The 18,405-nt window shown below is 35.0% G+C and overlaps 1 protein-coding gene across 1 annotated transcript in view; it reads right to left on the bottom strand.

Moving 5' to 3' along the window:
* The window catches only part of LOC127846250 (uncharacterized), a 34,817-nt gene extending 18,775 nt beyond the window's left edge, over positions 1–16,042 (bottom strand). The window contains exons 1-9 of the mRNA XM_052377420.1: positions 15,869–16,042; positions 14,247–14,287; positions 13,147–13,307; positions 12,659–12,774; positions 12,038–12,108; positions 11,385–11,519; positions 11,071–11,103; positions 10,529–10,702; positions 914–1,009 (exon numbers count right to left, since the gene is read on the bottom strand). Coding sequence (XP_052233380.1) covers positions 914–1,009; positions 10,529–10,702; positions 11,071–11,103; positions 11,385–11,519; positions 12,038–12,108; positions 12,659–12,774; positions 13,147–13,307; positions 14,247–14,287; position 15,869 — 828 coding nt within the window. The 5' untranslated portion in view covers positions 15,870–16,042. The remainder of the gene's footprint in view (positions 1–913; positions 1,010–10,528; positions 10,703–11,070; positions 11,104–11,384; positions 11,520–12,037; positions 12,109–12,658; positions 12,775–13,146; positions 13,308–14,246; positions 14,288–15,868) is intronic.
* Between the last annotated feature and the right edge of the window lie 2,363 nt (positions 16,043–18,405).

The following is an 18,405-nucleotide window of genomic DNA, read 5'->3' as shown; positions in this document are numbered from 1 at the left end:
ACAAGAATACACTTAAATAAAGTAAAAATGAGCGGATGTATTTTTTACCTATATAAGCAATACCGTAGTTCCCCAAAATATAACTACAACATCAGAACTCTCCAAATTATTCAATCGTTTCGCGTCGCACGACGCTTTATAATTTCCAGGTTTTCAAATCGTCAAAAGATGCATATAATGGATATTTAAGAGCATGGTAAATGGTCAGTATCACTTTTCCCTTAAAAGTATCATACAAAAATGAAAATATGTGAATCTGAAACAACTTTTTTTTAATTTTGTCATTTTACCAAAATTTTAAACGGCACCTTTAAGGTTAAGCAATATAGTGTCTACATATCTTGCATTCTGACATTATTAGTTTGTATATTTGAATTGCATTTCTAACATGTATATTACTAACTTAAATATGTTTTAACTATGATTTGTCGTCATCTATATTCAAATAACTGACTGCATTTTTGTTATAAATACACCTGTATTATTGTTTCAAACTCAAACCTGATAACGCGTCTGAGCTGGTTTGCGGATCATATGCACACTCGTTCGATGACCATGCACATTAGTAACATGTTTTTGTTATTTATACACAATACAAACAAAGCTTATGATTGGCTCTCATGCCAAGCGTAACGTCAGATATCAAAGGCTAGGAGCTGTCTATTGGTGGTTCTAGAGAATAGCGATGATACATGAGTGTATTACCTCTGATTGCAATTTGCTTAGCGTTTTAGTTCGCGTTTTATACTCTTTAAATATGCTCTCCCTAGTGCGCAACTAACCATACCAGGTAAATAATAATGTGCAAAAAACGTTTTATATTGATTATGTGAATTACACCATTGGTAGTTATACTGGTTTAATCTTATATAAATTAACTGCGATAATACGTAAGTAAATATAAAAAAATCACGTACATTTCACCTATGATATACACTGTTTTATGCTGATATGCATGGCGGTGAAGCTTCGCTCTCAAATAAAACATGTCATAGAAGTCGCCACTCTCCTGAAACACGAACCAAAAACCTTCAACCATTATTCGTGCGAATCACAAATTAGATTAAACATATTAGATTAAACGTTTTGCATTGAAAAGTATATAACTTAATACTTATTTAAAATTATCAAATCAACTTGATAGTGAAAGATATTAAGACATAAAATACAAAACTATTTAGTCAATGGTAAAAATCGACGTGTTTTAATTAAATACATTATTTACAATTATATGTGTCCCAGTTTGATATGTTTTATATGTCTGTTTTTATCTATATTAATTTTGCATGCGCCATTCCATAGTTACGTGTACACGCGAACGTTTGTCATCGCGCATGCGCCGACTTTTCCGTTTGTCCTCGTTTGTCTTTGTCAAAGGTGGTTTGCCATTGTGTCGTCTGTTGTTGTTGGTTGAATCGGAATACTTCGGATTTATACATTTAACAATGTATATCTACGAAGCCGGCCGAGGCTATCCAACTGCCGCACGTGCTTTCGTGTTAGCACTGTTTAACGTTTCCGTTCAATCGTTCTTTATGTTTTATGTTTGAATGAAAGACAGATTGAGAGAAAGATTATTATTTGGTTGTTCGTCCACCCTTTTATTCCTTCACCGCTAAATTCATTCGTCCCTCACAACCCTTCAGATCTTTCCCAAGTTAAGAGGGTTAGATATCTAGTGCTCTTTATAATTATCATAAAGGGTGGTTATAATTATTAATTAATCGGACTATGTGGTCAGTTATTTTATGGCATTCTTTATATTATTAATGTATATGTATTGTATGTATGTGTAGTGTTTTCCGCAGAGCGTTTCATTAAGTTTCATTTCGATATTGATATGTGAAATATTTGTATTGTGTGTTAATGTTAGATTGTTTTCATTTATTTCTAAATAGATGTTATATCTTTATAGGCCCGTTTTATACGGTACAAATATAATTAAAAACCTACGCCAGGACTTTGTTTGCCCTTATAAAACACACCTGTGACATTGGTGGCCATTTGGGTTTCCGTTGGGCCATAGTGTCAGGGACGGCAAGATCGCCGCCGCCGAGGATCGGGTCGGACAGACGTCGGTCTGGAGGAAGCCTAAAGACTGAGGATACAGAAACCATGAAAAGGTTTTTGTAGCGTTTTTTTGGGGGGTGGGGGGGGGGGGGACTATGATCTAGGTGCAATCGTGATGCAGAGCCATGGGCGTACGCAGGATTGAGCCGAAATTGACATGAGCTAGAAATCCGAATTTGGAGATAAGGAAGAGCGAAATCGGGATTGCACAGGGTCAGGTTTGTTCAAACGTAACATACCTTTCTCCGTTAGTTTTCGAATCCATATAGATTATTTCAGGATGATTCAGATTTTGTTGAATTTGAAAGCTAGCAAGTGAATTTTTTTTAAGTGCACGCACTGGTATTTGAATAACTACGGAAACAACTGGAGCGATTTTTACGACGCGTAATTCATTCGGAAGAACGGCTGAGAAAGGGTATCTTTTGGAACTCTGAATTACTGAAATTTATAGATATATGCAGGTGCCTCCTGTAGATTATCGTTATAAACCGCTGTCATTGAAATTGACTATTATAGAATACAGTTACTGTGAGTTGTGTTCTCTGTGTATTTTATATGTTGTCACGTAAATCGTTGTTTGGTCACATGTTTTCGTGGTAACTTGTTGAGTTGAACATTTTCTTAGTGGAAAATTATTAGTTATCTAGTAAAAAGTGTGATTTAGAATGTTTTTTAAGGAAAAACTAAATTAGTTTTTGGTAGTTTTGAAATTACAGTGTCCAAGGGTTAATTTTGAGCAGTTTTCTTAAACATTTTTGCCTAAAAATTTTTGCAAACTTGAGTGTTTAATTACTGAGTTGTCCCAGTATTTCGGCCTGATTTATTCTTGCCCAACTATCTATAACTCTTTCTGTACATAACTTTTGCACACATTCTTTGCACTGCACCTACACCGTAGATGTATGATTGAGAAGTGGAGCGAGTGAGGTAAGTGATATATTGTCTGTGTTGTGGTGTCAATTTGTGTTTCTAATTGTGTTAAAGCTATGTTTAGATCAGACGAGCGTATAATTATATATATTATCTGTATTGTTTAGCACATCGGTTGTGCGGCTCCATTATTTGGCTTTTGGGCCTGAACATATAATCGCGTGATAATATATAGTGTTGCATCGAAGGTCTGATATAAATATTAAAGCAGATTTTCTTGGTAAGAATCCCATACACACGTCTTAAAATTTAATAGTATTTTAAAGTTGCTTCATTAAGGTATTATTGCAATTAGTTGGTGACTAAACACCAAGTCAGTGGGTCCGTGATATTATTATGCTGATTGTTGATACAGTTCAGTCAGTCAGTGTGTCTTGTGTACTTTTATAGCGTTGTAAGTTAGGAATATTGATACCTGAGAAAAGACTGCATTTATTTATGTGGAATTTTGTTTCAAGAATATTATATAATTCCTATAGATCTATAAAATGTTGAGGAATTCTTCAAGGAGTTCATTCTGTAATGGTGACCAGGTCTTATTAAATTATATCTCCAAATTTCAGCAACAGTAATATTGTTTTCATGTCAGCTATTCTGTAATGTACTTTTTGTTTTACAGTTTATACTCTTTGACTCATTTAAGGTATAAACAATGGCAGACAAGAAAGGATCCGATGGATCCGGTGCAGATGTGGATACCTCTTTGTCAGAGGCGCAGTTGGAGCAAGTTTTACGAGCACTTAAGAAAAGTGGTATGTTGTGTTAACTAAAAAAGAATATGCTTCTTTGCAGAAACCGTCCTTAACAACAAGTTCCCCTGGTTTTGGGACACATAGAAGACACTTACAGAGTTTATTACAGGGACTAGTTCACCATCACATTCTTTTAATAATTCTCAAAATGGTTTACATTTACAGATGCCCAGGTAGGAAACGCCAAAGCTACCTTATTTTCTAGGTGATCAACAACCTATAAAGGGCGATGAGACATATGATGTATTGCGGTTTGAAAACAAATGTTTTATTTCAGAGAATTTACCTGAACATTTTGTTTTACAAAGTATCCACAGGTCTTTACGCGGTACTGCCAGACGTGCTCTTATTTCACTTAATGAAAATGCAACCAGTCAACAGATATTAGACAAACTTGAGATTCTGTTTGGCGAAGTTTTAACTAATGAATCTGTTATACAGACTTTTTAAAATGCATCTCAGAAAATTTCAGAGAATGTTACCGCGTATGAATGTTGTCTGGAAGCTTTACTACAGGTTGCAGTAGAAAGCGGTCATGTTTCTTCTGTTGATAGAAATAATATGTAACGTTCAATGTTTTGGACAGGGTTACATGACGAGAAGCTGAAGATACATACCAAAAATATATATGATTTTATTTTTGATTACCATAGATTATTGAAAGAGGTCCGTTCAGTGGAGCACGAGTTGTCAGCTTCTAGTATTATTTCAGCAACAGTTAACATAGCTAAACAATCCCCGGCAGTAGACAAGAACACTGTCGATGATCTTACCAATAAAATGGACTCAGTCATGAATAAAATGCTTTCTCTTGAAAAACAGATGAAAGAGAAACCAAAAGATGCGGCAAGTTCCAGTAATGAATATTATTCTAGGGACAATAACCAGAACAGACAAGGTTTATATACACCAAATCGTGGTAATTATCATGGTGCAAATCGTGGAAGTTACCGTGGTGGAAATCGTGGCAGATACAGTGGTGGAAACAACCAACAAGAGAGTCGTTATAATACTAACAAATCGCAACATAACCCAAAGGCGTAGTCTCCTCAGTTGTTGGGCAAACTGGGGAAGTCAATATTGGAAATCGCCCTTAAGCACAGTCGAGTCTGTTAGCGGACAGGATGGTTGGAAAAGCCAATAAGGGCTCAGCAGTTATTTTGGTGTTGCGACAAATGGACTGATTGATAGTGGGTCAATGGTTACTTTAGTTTCAGAGTCATTCTACAATTCTCTTGAACCGAAACCAGAATTATGCATTATGTCATGTTTCAATTTTGATTTCGTTGGAGTGTGTGGTAAAGGTTCACCATATTTAGGTTACATTGAGGGTGATATTTTAATTCCCTCTACTCTAGAACCAAGCATTTCTGTACCTATTTTGATTGTTCCAGATATAGAAATCCGACAGAGTGTACCCGGTATTAGTGGTACAAATGTTTTGCGTTTTTGTAACAGGGATACATTTTACATATCATTACAGAATTGCCTTAGATGCTTTGAATTGTACAAATTATGTTTCACTGAAGACAACCAACAAGTTTTCTATAGTCATTCATCCCAATAAAGTTTCAACAATTTGAGGTTTTGTTTGGAACCAGAAGGGTTTTAAAACTGTTCTTACAGAGGCATTTGACAAACCTCAAGTATCTGGCTTGACTATATGACTATGAGTTGTTTCCCTTGAAGGGGCAGGTACAACTGCCAGAGTTCCTGTTTGTGTTTGCCACATTACTTGTAAACCTATTAGAGTATTACCAAGCACAAATATATGTTCTCTTTCAGATGTCAAAGTTGTTGACTCATGGATACCTGAACCAGTAACTACTCCTACACCTGTTAATAAAGCTTTTGAAAATTTACAGAAATTTGGTATAAAAGTACATAAAGTGAACTTAACAGAAGAACTGTACGTTCGAGCACAACAAGTGTTAGGAAATTGGAAGACTATCGTTTCAAAATCATCCACATATATTGGCAAGACGGACTAAAACAAGCACCATATCAAACTTAATAATGAAACACCTTTTAAACAACCTACCAGGATAATACCAACATCCATGTTCGAAGAGGTTGCGAGAGATGCTTGATTGCGGAGCCATCAAAGAAAGCAGTTCACCATATTGTTGCAATTTAGTATTGGTTAGAAAGAAAGATAACAGTTTACGCTTTTATTTAGATCTAAGGGAACTGCATAAGAGAACCATCAAACATTCAAACAATCTGTCGAGAGTTGGTGATATGCTAGATTTACTTGATAATTGAAAATTCTTTTCCAAATTAGTCTAATGCAGCGGGTACAGGCAGGTTGAAATAGCAGAGGAAGACAAAGAAAAGACAGCTTTTACAGTAGGAAGATTGGGGTTCTACCAATGTGAGCGGATGCCATTTGGGTTAACAAATGCACCCAGTACTTTTCAGAGACTTTGGAAACCTGTATGGGTGATCTAAACCTTAGAGAGTATCTTATCTTTTTAGATGATGACCTTATTTTTTCACAGAATTTCCACGATCATGTCACCAGGTTAGAAGCTTGCTTTGAACGACTTCATCTCCGTGGTCCTAAACTTAATGCTTCTAAGTGTGAGATTTTCAGCACTTAGTTTCTTATCTAGGTCATGTGGTATCCTCTGAGGGAATTCATACAGAACCTGAGAAAACAGCATCTTTGACTACTTGGCCAGTTCCACAAGGGGTAAAGTCCTTGAGATGTGTCCTTGGCTTAACAGGGCATTACAGGCGCTTTGTTAAGGACTTTGCAAAGATTGTCAAGCCGCTGAATAATCTTATTGTTGGTCATCCCACCAACAAATCTTCCAAGAAGTCCAAGAAGAAGAAAACTCCATGGATATGGTGACCAGCAGAAGGCCTTTGAGACTATTAAACATATCCTTACCAATCCACATGTACTTGGATATGCTGATTTTTCTAAACCATTTCTCGTTTTTGTCGATGCGTCTACAGAGGGTCTTGGTGTCCTACTATATCAGGAACAGGACGGTTTGGAGCGTGCCATCAGCTATGCCACCAGGGTCTTCAGCCAGCGAGAGGAACTACCCACCGCACAAGCTAGAGTTTCTGTGTCATTTCGGAATAGTTCCACGACTACCTGTATGGAAACACCTTCATCGTGAGAACCGACAACAACACGCTCACGTATGTATCTTCAACAGCATTAATAGATGCGACGGGACACAGATGGTTAGCTGCACTCGGCAATTACAACTTCAAGGGCCGTGTACAAGTCAGGCGTGTTGAACCGTGATGCAGATGGATTAAGCAGACCACCACAGCAGCAAGAAAAAGAGGTGATGTTTACAGATGTCATCAAAACCCTGTGCTCCGAGGCCAGACCCAGGACAGATGGACATCCACTGGCAGATTCGTTCCTTATTACAGACAATGGTAACCTTGGGACTGACACAGAGGATCCTACTAACCAAGCTACAGACATAAGTTAGGTCAACTGGAAGGATGAACAAAAAAGACCCTACCATTTCCAGGATATACCACATCATCGACAACAGACTTCTACAACCGAAGGGACCAACTGCGAAAGGAATTCAAGGACATACACAAGTACCTCAGACATAGGAGCTCTTTTATCATTAAAGACGGTAATTTATACAGACAGTTAGGAAGTGTTACAGCTAGTTCTACCAGAGAGCTACAGAGACTGGGCCATGAAAGGACTCCATGATGATGTTGGTCACCAAGGACGAGACAGGGCACTTTGGTTGGTGAAGCAGCGGTTCTTCTGACCAGGCCTGGAGAAGGATGTAGTGTGGAAGGTTCAAACCTTTCCCAACTGCCTGGGCAGGAAGTCACCTTCCAAAGCCCAAGCAAACCTGGTACCATTTACAAGCACTCATCCCATGAAGCTGGTATGCTTAGACTACCTTTCGCTTGAGAAAAAGGGTGGATACGAGAACATCCTCGTCATCACAGACCACTTCACTCGCTACGCCAAAGTCATACCAACTCGCAACCAGACCTCACAGACAGCGGCTACAGTCATGTTTGAGAATTTCTTCTCCCACTACTCGTTTCCAGCAAGACTACATAGCGACAATGGAAGAAACTTCGAGAGCAAGGTAATCAAGGAGTTATGCAACAAAGCAGACTATGACTCTACCATCCAGTCACCGAGCGTTTCAATGCGACACTACTTGGGATGCTTGGCACTTTGAATCCAGCCGGGAAGTCCAACTGGAAGGATTATGTCAAGCCCATGGTTCACGCCTACAACTCCACTAGACATGAGTCCACAGGCTTCTCGCCACTCTATCTTCTTTTCGGATGGCAACTGAGACTGGCCATAGATGCTTTGTTTTTGGGATGAAGGACTCTTCAGCTGCATCCAACAGCAAGGACAACTTTGAGTCCAAGTTGAAGAAAAGATTGCACTCCATCCCATATAAAAATACTATCCCGGATATAACAAAACCACCCATTCCACGACAGAAGAGACCAACACCGAAGGTGACACGCCCAATGAAATATGCTTTCCATCAGAGTCGGAGTCCGACAGTGGTTCTGATACAAGTTAAGCAAGCCCGAAGTATATCATTCCACCTAGGAGAAGACCGTTACCACAGCCCTGTGTCAATTTTCTCCGACCAGAGTTACCATCTAGCATCTCACGTGCTTGTGACGGTAAATCCAGTAATAACTATACTGGTAGGTCCAACCTAGCGTTTGATTTTCAGCGGAACACACCTAGTTCGTATAATGCAAGTTTTTATAGGTCTCAAATCACAGTTATACTGATAATCACTTTTTAGGTAATAGTAGGTCTAATCGGAACCATTCTTTATCCTTAGGTCATAGGTACGAGTCTCAGATTGCAGACCAGAGCAGAATTCATACACCACAGGCTCCAGCGCCGGTGTTACTCCAAAGACCGCACTATGCAGAGCCGGTGTTACCACAACGACCACATGCTGCAGAGCCGAGGGTATCACAACGACCTCAGAGACCAATGAAAAAGCCAGATCGGTATGGAGATTGGGTTCAACCTATTAAAGCTCATGTAGAGACTTTTCCCCTAGGGTGACATTTATTTTGTGTAACAGAGGAGAATGTCACTGGTGTAATAAGTTAAGTATGTAATTTCAATTCATTGTATAACTTGAAAAGTTGTAAAATAATTTTCAAATGTCTTGTTTTGTAGGTCTGATCTTTATTCAATTTTTAAATCTTGTTTCAGCTTGAAATTATCATTTCTACTGATCATTTACAGACATCTAAGAAGAGTGTCTAACACAGAGATAGTATGTTAACATTCATACATGTTGATTAGGGCTACTATTGCATATATTGTATTTTATGTTATATTATTCGCCATATGATGTTTTAACCTTCTTTTTCTAGTTATTTTAATGTTTTGTTCCATTGCAGATGTTACAAAAATAGATTGGCACAGTATGTTTATAGGATATGTTTTTACTTGTAACAGTTACATTTATTTAAAAAAAAATTGAATATGTTTAAGGATAAGTGATTTGCAAGTTTAATTTCAGGTACTATGTGTCATCACATTTAATTTCAAGTGGGTGTGTACCAGTCTTTAATATACTTAAATTTTGGTCAATTACCTTGAAATATCTGTTGCAGGGAAATCAATCCGGTATAAAATTCTGATATGTCTATTGCAGTTTCTTCCCTTTGTCTTTAACATAAGCCAGTGCTAAGATGATGAAGTCGGCTACCTTAACAACAACAGCTTGTATTGTTCAATTCTTTTCGACATGTTATTTCGCAATGTTTCGCAAATATGTATACTTGATATTAGTCACCCTTGAAAGAAACTATTTTCAAATGCAAATATTTTTTATAGAAATAGTTTACACGTGTTATTCAGTTTGTCATAACCTCAAGTTGATTATTTCATCATAAGGTCATACTGGGCACTATACAGTTGTATGTTTTGTAGATATTGTAGGTATTTTTAGTTGAAGCGTAATGAAATGTCAGGAGATATTTTTCTTTTAGCAGAGGAGAATGTCACAGTTTGACATTTTCTATATGTCAGTTTTTATCTATATTGATTTTGAATACGCCGTTCCATAGTTAAAGTGCACGCGAACGTATATTTGTCATCGCGCATGCGACGATTTTTCCGTTTGCCCTCGTTTGTCTTTGTCAAAGGTTGTTTGCCATTGTGTCGTCTGCTGTTGTTGGTTGAATCAAATACTTCGGATATATACATTTAACAATGTATATCTACGAAGTCGGCCGAGGCTATCCAACTGTCGCACTTGCTTTTGTGTGAGCAATGTTTAACGTTTCCGTCCAATTGTTCTTTACGTTTTATGTTTGAATGAAAGAAAGATTGAGAGAAAGATTCTTATTTGGTTGTTCGTTCACCCTTTTCTTCCTTCACCGCAAAATGCCTTCGTCCCTCACAACCCTTCAGAAATTTCACAAGTTAAGAGGGTTAGATATCTAGTGCTCTTTATAATTGCTATAAAGGATAGTTATAATTTTTAATTAAATGGACGCTGTGGTAAGCTATGTTATATTATTCTTTATATTATTAATGTATATGTATTGTATGTATATGTATTGTTTTCCGCAGCGCGTCCCATTAAGGTTCATTGTGATATTGATATGTGAAATCTTTGTATTGTGTGTTAATGTTAGCGTGTTTTTATATATTTCTAAATAGATGTTATATCTTTAAAGGCCCGTTTTATACGGTAATAATATAATTAAGAACCTACGCCAGGACTTTGTTGTCCTTTTAAAACACACCTGTGACATATGCTTACTTTGTCTCGAAAGCAAAGCTGCGGTTTTGTGGCGGGACGGTGTCCTTTGCTAACACGGACGTATTTCATGCAACGCTTGTGGTCAAAGCTGCTTCGAATCCCAAGCAGTAAACAGTCTCTTGCGATGTAGTCCCACCTATCTGTGTCGATTCCGTTCCGTTGGTTGCAAATAATCTTCAAACATTAAGAACAGTCTATTACAGCAACCGTGCATTTACTGTGTTTTATAAACATTAATTTTAACACCATATACACACAATATACATGTTTTTGTCAGAAACGGAACGTATAATTGTGCAGCGTTTTGGTTAAGACACAATTGGTGGTACTACGTTAAATATTAATTAAAATAATAACTATGTTCAATAACGGTACTTTTGTGTTATAAACAGACTCAAGCAAATTTAACGCGTATGCAGTTATAGTAATGTGAAAGTGGCACTGTCCATGTCATTAACATATTCATCTCCAAAACAATCCATGTGTTTCAAAAAGGGCAAGTTATATATCACACTAAACACAACGATCAATTTTGGCATTACCTCATAGAAAAATCCCTTCCTTTCATCTCGGTTCTGGATGGCCCATTTATAATTATAAAAGAGCAAACACAATTATTATTTTTGTATTACAAAGTTGTTATTTATTTTCTGGTCGTTTTTATTGAAAACATTTTTTAATTTTAACTTTAAACAACATTTTTGATATTAAAGTCATTTGATAATTAATATAGTATTGGCAAGTGAATATAACATAGATGTGTTTATTTTTAATTCAAATAATAATAACGTTTAATTGAGTTTGATATGTTTTTGTTAAAACTATGCAACACATGGCAACCCATGGGTAGCTTTACCTTTTCTGGTTTGCATTGAATTAGATCTTTGATGAATGTTCTCATATCTGCATTGATTTTATTGTAATCAAATTCGCATTCTAACTTGTTTTCTGTTACCATGTGATCAAACATCATTACCGAGGCGTCCTCATGCTGTTGAAAAAGAATAAATTTTGCGCATACATGTAAGTATGCCATACATAAACTACCAGTATGATCATTGATTAAATGCTGAATAAAAGCGTAAATCAAACTTAATAATTTAAAACAGATTTGACTTAGTGTAATCCCAATTTCGCAGAACGGGAGCAATAATGTTCTCGTTTCCGTCCAACCTTGCCTCATTATTATATCGCAACTCAAAATGTTAGCTTGCGTCGTAATGTTCAATTTTTCAACAGTGGACATGTAAAATACACTTGGAATGTGGGGGTAACCGTGTTATACGGACACATTTTTAGTTTCAATTGGATCATATCTAACGTACATATGTTTCGTTTATGTGGTCCAACTCCCAATTAAGATTGATCAATTTTGTAGCAACCAATCATCCGTATTTTACAAACGATTTTAAAAGTACCGAACACACAGAAAAGCAAATACTAATTTTCTGTAAACATTTTAATGACCAGCGAGTGGTTTACAACTGTAAGCACAATACATAAACCTACCTTCCAATGTTCACGAGGACACACGGAGGGAATGAACCTCTGATCAAACAAATGGGAAAAAGGCCCATGACCTATGAATAAAATATGACTACATAAACATATGCGATTCCATGTGTTAGCATAATAAAAACTTCTATCTGTTCATTTCTTTTTATTTTCTTATAACACAATCTGTATCCTTTGTTCACACTGTGTGGAACCTGTTCATGAATTTGGAAGCAAGATCCTCAATAGTGTGTCAGCAGATTGTGTGTTTCGACGATTTTACCACATCGGACAAAATGATAATTTTGTTTTTAAATATTCACAGTATAATAGTTACATAATAGTCTTGTAATTGTTCAACATCCTCTTTTTATTCCAAGTAATTTCATACAGTATTTCAAACTTTTAATTTAGACACTAATGATATAGATTATGCTTCTCAGAGCTACCGCTTTGAATATAAGCCTTCGCCGTAATAGTGTTTACGTTTTTGCAATATATTTACACTGACAGTGCATGGCATCATGCACTTTTTCACTCAAAGAAACATGATTGATTGACGAATTCATATTTGTTATAAAATATCGGAATGACATATCCTAGACAGAATTTTAAATGGTTTACCAATCATAATACCTAAATCGTGGCAGAGTCCAGCAATCATCACGCAAAGAACTTCTTCGTCGGAAATTTGAAGCTCCGGTTGTCGTTTCTGAAGAGTCTTTACAAGTTGACCAGATAAATGGCAAACCCTGTAAAACAAACGTACATACGACGTTTGAAACAGAAAAAATTGACATTAATGTACATCATCGCATGTTAATTTCATTGAACAATATGCAGTGTATCAATTATATCCCATGACTTGTTTCGTGTGGGATTTCTTAGAGTTTTAACATACACATGTTTTAATTGTGATAAAATATAGATGTACAAATGTATTAACATTTAAACATGGTAGAAGAATCTGTAAACATTAATTATAATGCATTGAGAAAGACTGATCCCAAAGCGTAAAAGGTATGTCCGGTTTTTGTAGAAATATCGTTAATATGTGTATATTAATGATATTACTGTGATTTACATATCGTCGAATATTTATTTAATATAGAAGTTAGCATTACCCGAGTGAATGTTCGAATCTGTTATGTGAGGCCCCTGGATACACCAAGTAAACGGGACCAAGTTGTTTTATAAAGCGCAGTCTCTGGAATTCCGGTGTGTCTATGATCTTCACACACAACGGGTGAAGTGAAATATGGCCATGAACTGGGTCGTTAAACACCTGCAAATTGTTATTCATAATAATTCTACATTGCACGTTAAACATTGTATTAGTCAAAGACGAAACATCAAAATGAGAACAATGAAAAAAATATATTTAATCAAAAGCTTGACACTAATTCCTTGTGAAAAGCGGGTGTTCGTGTTAATGGTTTCTTGTTTACAATCGTAATGCTGTGTTATGAATATTGGTGTATAACGACGACTTATACACAAAACCTCTAACGCTTACAACACGTTCTCAAAATGAATACACATTATATCGTGTTGTCATTTTTCTCAACTCCTGAATGCATGTTTGCCTGTATTTATACATTTAGTTGCAGACAAATAAAGATGACGTTGAAATTATAATTCGCCTCATGTGTTATTTGGGAATTAAATGATCTGCTGCAATATATTTGTATATGCTAATTAATCTCCACATTTTCAAATCGTATGTTCTGCGCTTGTCAAATATGACTTCCCAGTGGACAATTTAATAATAGTTCAATAAATATTGTTTTAAACATTGTTATGTTGCAATTGTTTGTGCATTAGTTATAAACAGATAACTCCATGGACAAGACTCATGCTGCTTCATACAAATTTTCAATTAAATTATATAAATATATTATTTCGGTTTTAAGTAGCATATTGATATTATGCTCTCTTACTGTGGTGGCTATCAATTAAGGCACGTAACAAAAAGGCATGAATATCATTTGAAGAAATTAAAAGCAACAACTTAACTGGTTGATGTATTTTGTAAGCAAGCTCCACGCAGACATTTGACGGGGACCAGCATAGCTGGATCAAAATGGGAGCAAAGGAAGACAACTCTGCGTGGAGATTGCTTTGTAAGATGAATCTATAATGGGAATGGAACTTAATAGACAACAAATTAATATAATATATATATATATATATACTGTTTTGCTATCAGCTATCAACTGTTTACCTTATGTTCAGATCCTCTGTTCTCTCTTTGTATGTGATCCACTGAAAATATGTATAAAGTCAAATTCTTAATATGAGATTGTGTTGTGAATTCCATGCAATTTTCAATTGTTTATTATCATTGTATGTATGAATAATAGTAATGTTTGCATAAGATGTTGAATATTTTTATTAAAACACTTTCGGCAAATTCTTAATTAAAATGGCATTGTTTTTTATCAATATTGATGACATGCGATGTAAATGAAAATATCCAATTAACATATATTTTGCGTTCGATGTCCGATATCAAAGTTAAATAATTAGGAAAAAAACAGCAAACACTAGACCAGTGTCAAAAACAACAAAAAATTAAATCGCCATGTAAAAAAGTTTCTGTACACAATTTGAGGGTAATGACTACACATTTGAACCAAGAATATGGAAATATAATATTAGTTGCAATCTTTTAAGGAAAATATAAGATATGTCTCATTTGCGTGATTAAATGCGTTAAAGACGGAAATTATATCCAACACCTCTTTGCCTTGTGATTATTTTAGAATAAGGAAATAAATAAATAAAGCAAACACAATACACTTCTTTTCCTTCTGATTAGTATGAATCGGGATTTTGTTTTTAAGTAAACACTAAAGATTAAGAATGCAATACACATGCATACACTAAAAAATGCAACGCGAAAATAATAACTTAAAACAATTGTTATGCATACTTGTTTATGGTTGTTAAATAACTTTGTAAACGCGACTATATTGAAAGTAGTCACAAATGCACTCAAAACAGTAGAGATTGATTTTTGCAATACATCAACCGCGAATCTAGAGTGGTGATGATTTGTCTATTTGAGATTACCATACAAACGTACACAAATAATTATATTCGAATGGCCAAAATAAATGTCAAAATGAGTCGTTTGTATACCATGCACAAGCAGAGTTAATTTATTGCAAATACTATATATTGTTTATATGTAACACTATGCGTGTGCGACGTTCATTGACCTCAAAAACGTTCCGGCCGCAGAGCTATACGCGGTATAGAATATGTTGTTCAAACAGTGCTCTTTTGATCCAGACTGACTCTGAATACATGTTTGTACCTCATAAAAATAGCACAATGCGTTGTATAACCTAATAATTTCCTACGCATAATAATACAATTATAGAGGCAGCTAGATAATCGTATATTGGATGTGGTCCAAAATAAATTCCAAGAATGCCCAAAGACGAGCACTTTGCATACGTGTGATATCACACGTGTAAAAATTCGTATGAAATCATTTAAACTTTGTGTCATGTAAGAACAAAATCTTACAGTTTTCTAGAAAAGACAAAAAGCGAATTATTGTATTTACTCGTCATAAAGAATGTTAATTTGAACTGTGGTACATGTCTACCAAATTCATCGCTGTAAAATAAACTCATAAAGTGTTCTACTAAATCATATCGCTCTTTGAAAATCTCGCGTTCCGTTTTAGAACGATATATTTGTTTAAATACACGCCCAATTATCTGCATACAATAGTCGTTCATCGACTACCTCTGCCATGTGTACTGAATTAAAACACTTCATGGTTTTAAGTGTATTCACGTTTTATTATAAATAGATTAAATAAATACATACTGCTGTTCCTTTAACGTTGGGACGTCGATTCCTATTCAAGAGTTTTCGAAGACATGTATGACATCTTGATACCTTTTGAGTTTGTAATTTTGTATAATGTGTCTATATAAACTTTCCGAATTCAATTGACAAATGCCGTTATAAACAATTGTAAAAGTTGTAAATCACAAACAATGTAACTCCATAAGATTATGTTAAATGTAACTTAATGACGCAGACTTAATTTCCGTATAAATGTTGTTATTCTAAACTTTTCATCAATTTGTATTTACAAATAATTAGCATTAAGATTACAATGAATTCAATAAAAATGTTCAGAAACTAATAACCCAGTTAATGAAATGTTCATTGTTATTAATCTAATGAAATCTCAAAACTTTTTATTTAAGAATTTTAGCTTGAAATATTTTAAAAACAATTTCTATAATTAATAGTTTTGATGCAAGGTATTAATAAAATTTATTAAACGATAATTTTACAAAGTCACTTATATTGATAAGTATATATATATTATACTAATGTCAAATGATACATAACCATATAAGTAAAAGCATTATTCCGAATGTTTCACTACTGTCGTCTGCAATCTTAATGACATTATCTCAGAGATAAAACAAGAGTCTACTGTTTAAAAGGGTATCAACAAATGCCAGTCATATGCAAATCAATTTGTATTTTTTTTATATAACTACAAGGCCGGGTGTTGATATGTCTACTTCAGTAACACGAGAACATGTATTTTATTGCATGCACCAATAATTATGTATGCATACGCAACGAAGAGATAACAATTTGTGTAATTGTAATCCACAGATATAAAGCCCGCCCGGTCACACAACAATTGGTATATTTAAAGTTTAATAAACGTTTTTACCGCGGTCGTAAATCTTTATAAGGCTATACTTATTGAATTAGCTAGGGTCAAATCATGTATTCTGCCAACAAAAACAATACTAACTAGCTAATGGTATATTGATCACTTTCATTACGTATTGAATTATTTTGGTTATATTGTTAATATAATCTTTAGTGCTGTTTAATTAAGAGACACTTTGTACTTAGGTTTTGAATTAAAGACGGACTATTACTGCCATGAAATCATATGTATTATGAAGCAATTATTTATGCCTCAGTTTATTCGACATCAGTTTGGGTAAAAAAAGATACACGATGTATTTTTGAAAATCTGTATCTTCATATGCAACACATTGTAACTTAATTTTTTTATCGTTATATCAATTTACCGAAATGCCCATTCGCACACTTCGATTAAGACAGAAAGTTCTAAGATTTTACATTAGTGGTCATATTGTATGTTAATTTTTCCTTTTAAATTAATTAACGTATGTTCCATGTGGTTATATCGAACGCATTGTGTATATTTACAACAAACTGACCATGCATGGATAAAAAACTAATGACGACACTTTTACAGAAGAGCGTATTTTTATTGTTCCGAATAATGTGTCGGTTATGTAATTCCAAACATCTCTTAAGATCCTAGATTAAAAATAATAATCGAATCAAATTTGCTACATATTGAAACCTTTATTTGACCCTTTCCGACGGGACTTGAACTCCGATGACATGTTACTTTATAAATGGAGTAAAATGTACCACAGCGCTTATCAGATATCACCAAAGTTCTATTGCAGCAGTGGGGCCATTGAAACATTGCACATAACAATGCATATAGCTCAGTTAGATGCAAAATACCGGTAGCTGGATATGGTTACATGTTGTATCGTCCGTTATAAGTAAGGTTGGAGTTTTCCACGGATACAATGAATCATTTAAACTATGCATTTCAGGATACAATAAACCTGACCGTGTTAATCCGACAAATATTATCGTACTACTTTTAGTAAAGTTTTTAAAGCATAGTTGGTATAAAAAAATAGTTTAAAATAAGGTATTTCACAAATAAAGTTTAAACAAATAACATAATGTCGCAACAGATAATATTTTTTCTTGATTTGTAAGAAACCGAAGAGTACAATTGGTCGAAATCACTTAAATGCCTTAAGAGAACCTTTAATGCGACCTCAACCGCTGTTCTGTGCAGTTTATTGAATTATTAAAGTATTAATCACGGGTATTTGGAATGCGTTTTTGTAATGCAATCACTATGTTTAAACTTAAACTACGTCTTACATGATACCTGATCCCAATTGATTATAATATGACAAAGCAATTTATTCAAGCACGCAAACGAATAGAATTGTGAAGCATGTGCCCTACCGTACATACTCTATGGTTGTATTTTGAAACATTATTCAAGTTTGCTATGTCAACAGTTAGTAGAACAGAACTATTGTCTCGCGCGTGCACTGATATATACGAAAGTTTCTAAACACACAACAGCTAAAATTAGATATTCCTTCTGGTACACAATTATATCCACAGGCAATTCTTGCGCCTGTATGAACACTTTTGCGCCTAAATGCAAACGTTCGTTCCTTCATGCAGATGTTTGCTCCTATTGGTATAGATGTATGTCATGTGATCAGGCTTCATAGTAGTGTTTAATGCAAAGT

This window comes from Dreissena polymorpha, chromosome 9 (assembly GCF_020536995.1).
Source record: "Dreissena polymorpha isolate Duluth1 chromosome 9, UMN_Dpol_1.0, whole genome shotgun sequence".
Taxonomy (NCBI): domain Eukaryota; kingdom Metazoa; phylum Mollusca; class Bivalvia; order Myida; family Dreissenidae; genus Dreissena; species Dreissena polymorpha.
This window is presented reverse-complemented; position numbering and strand designations above follow the sequence as displayed.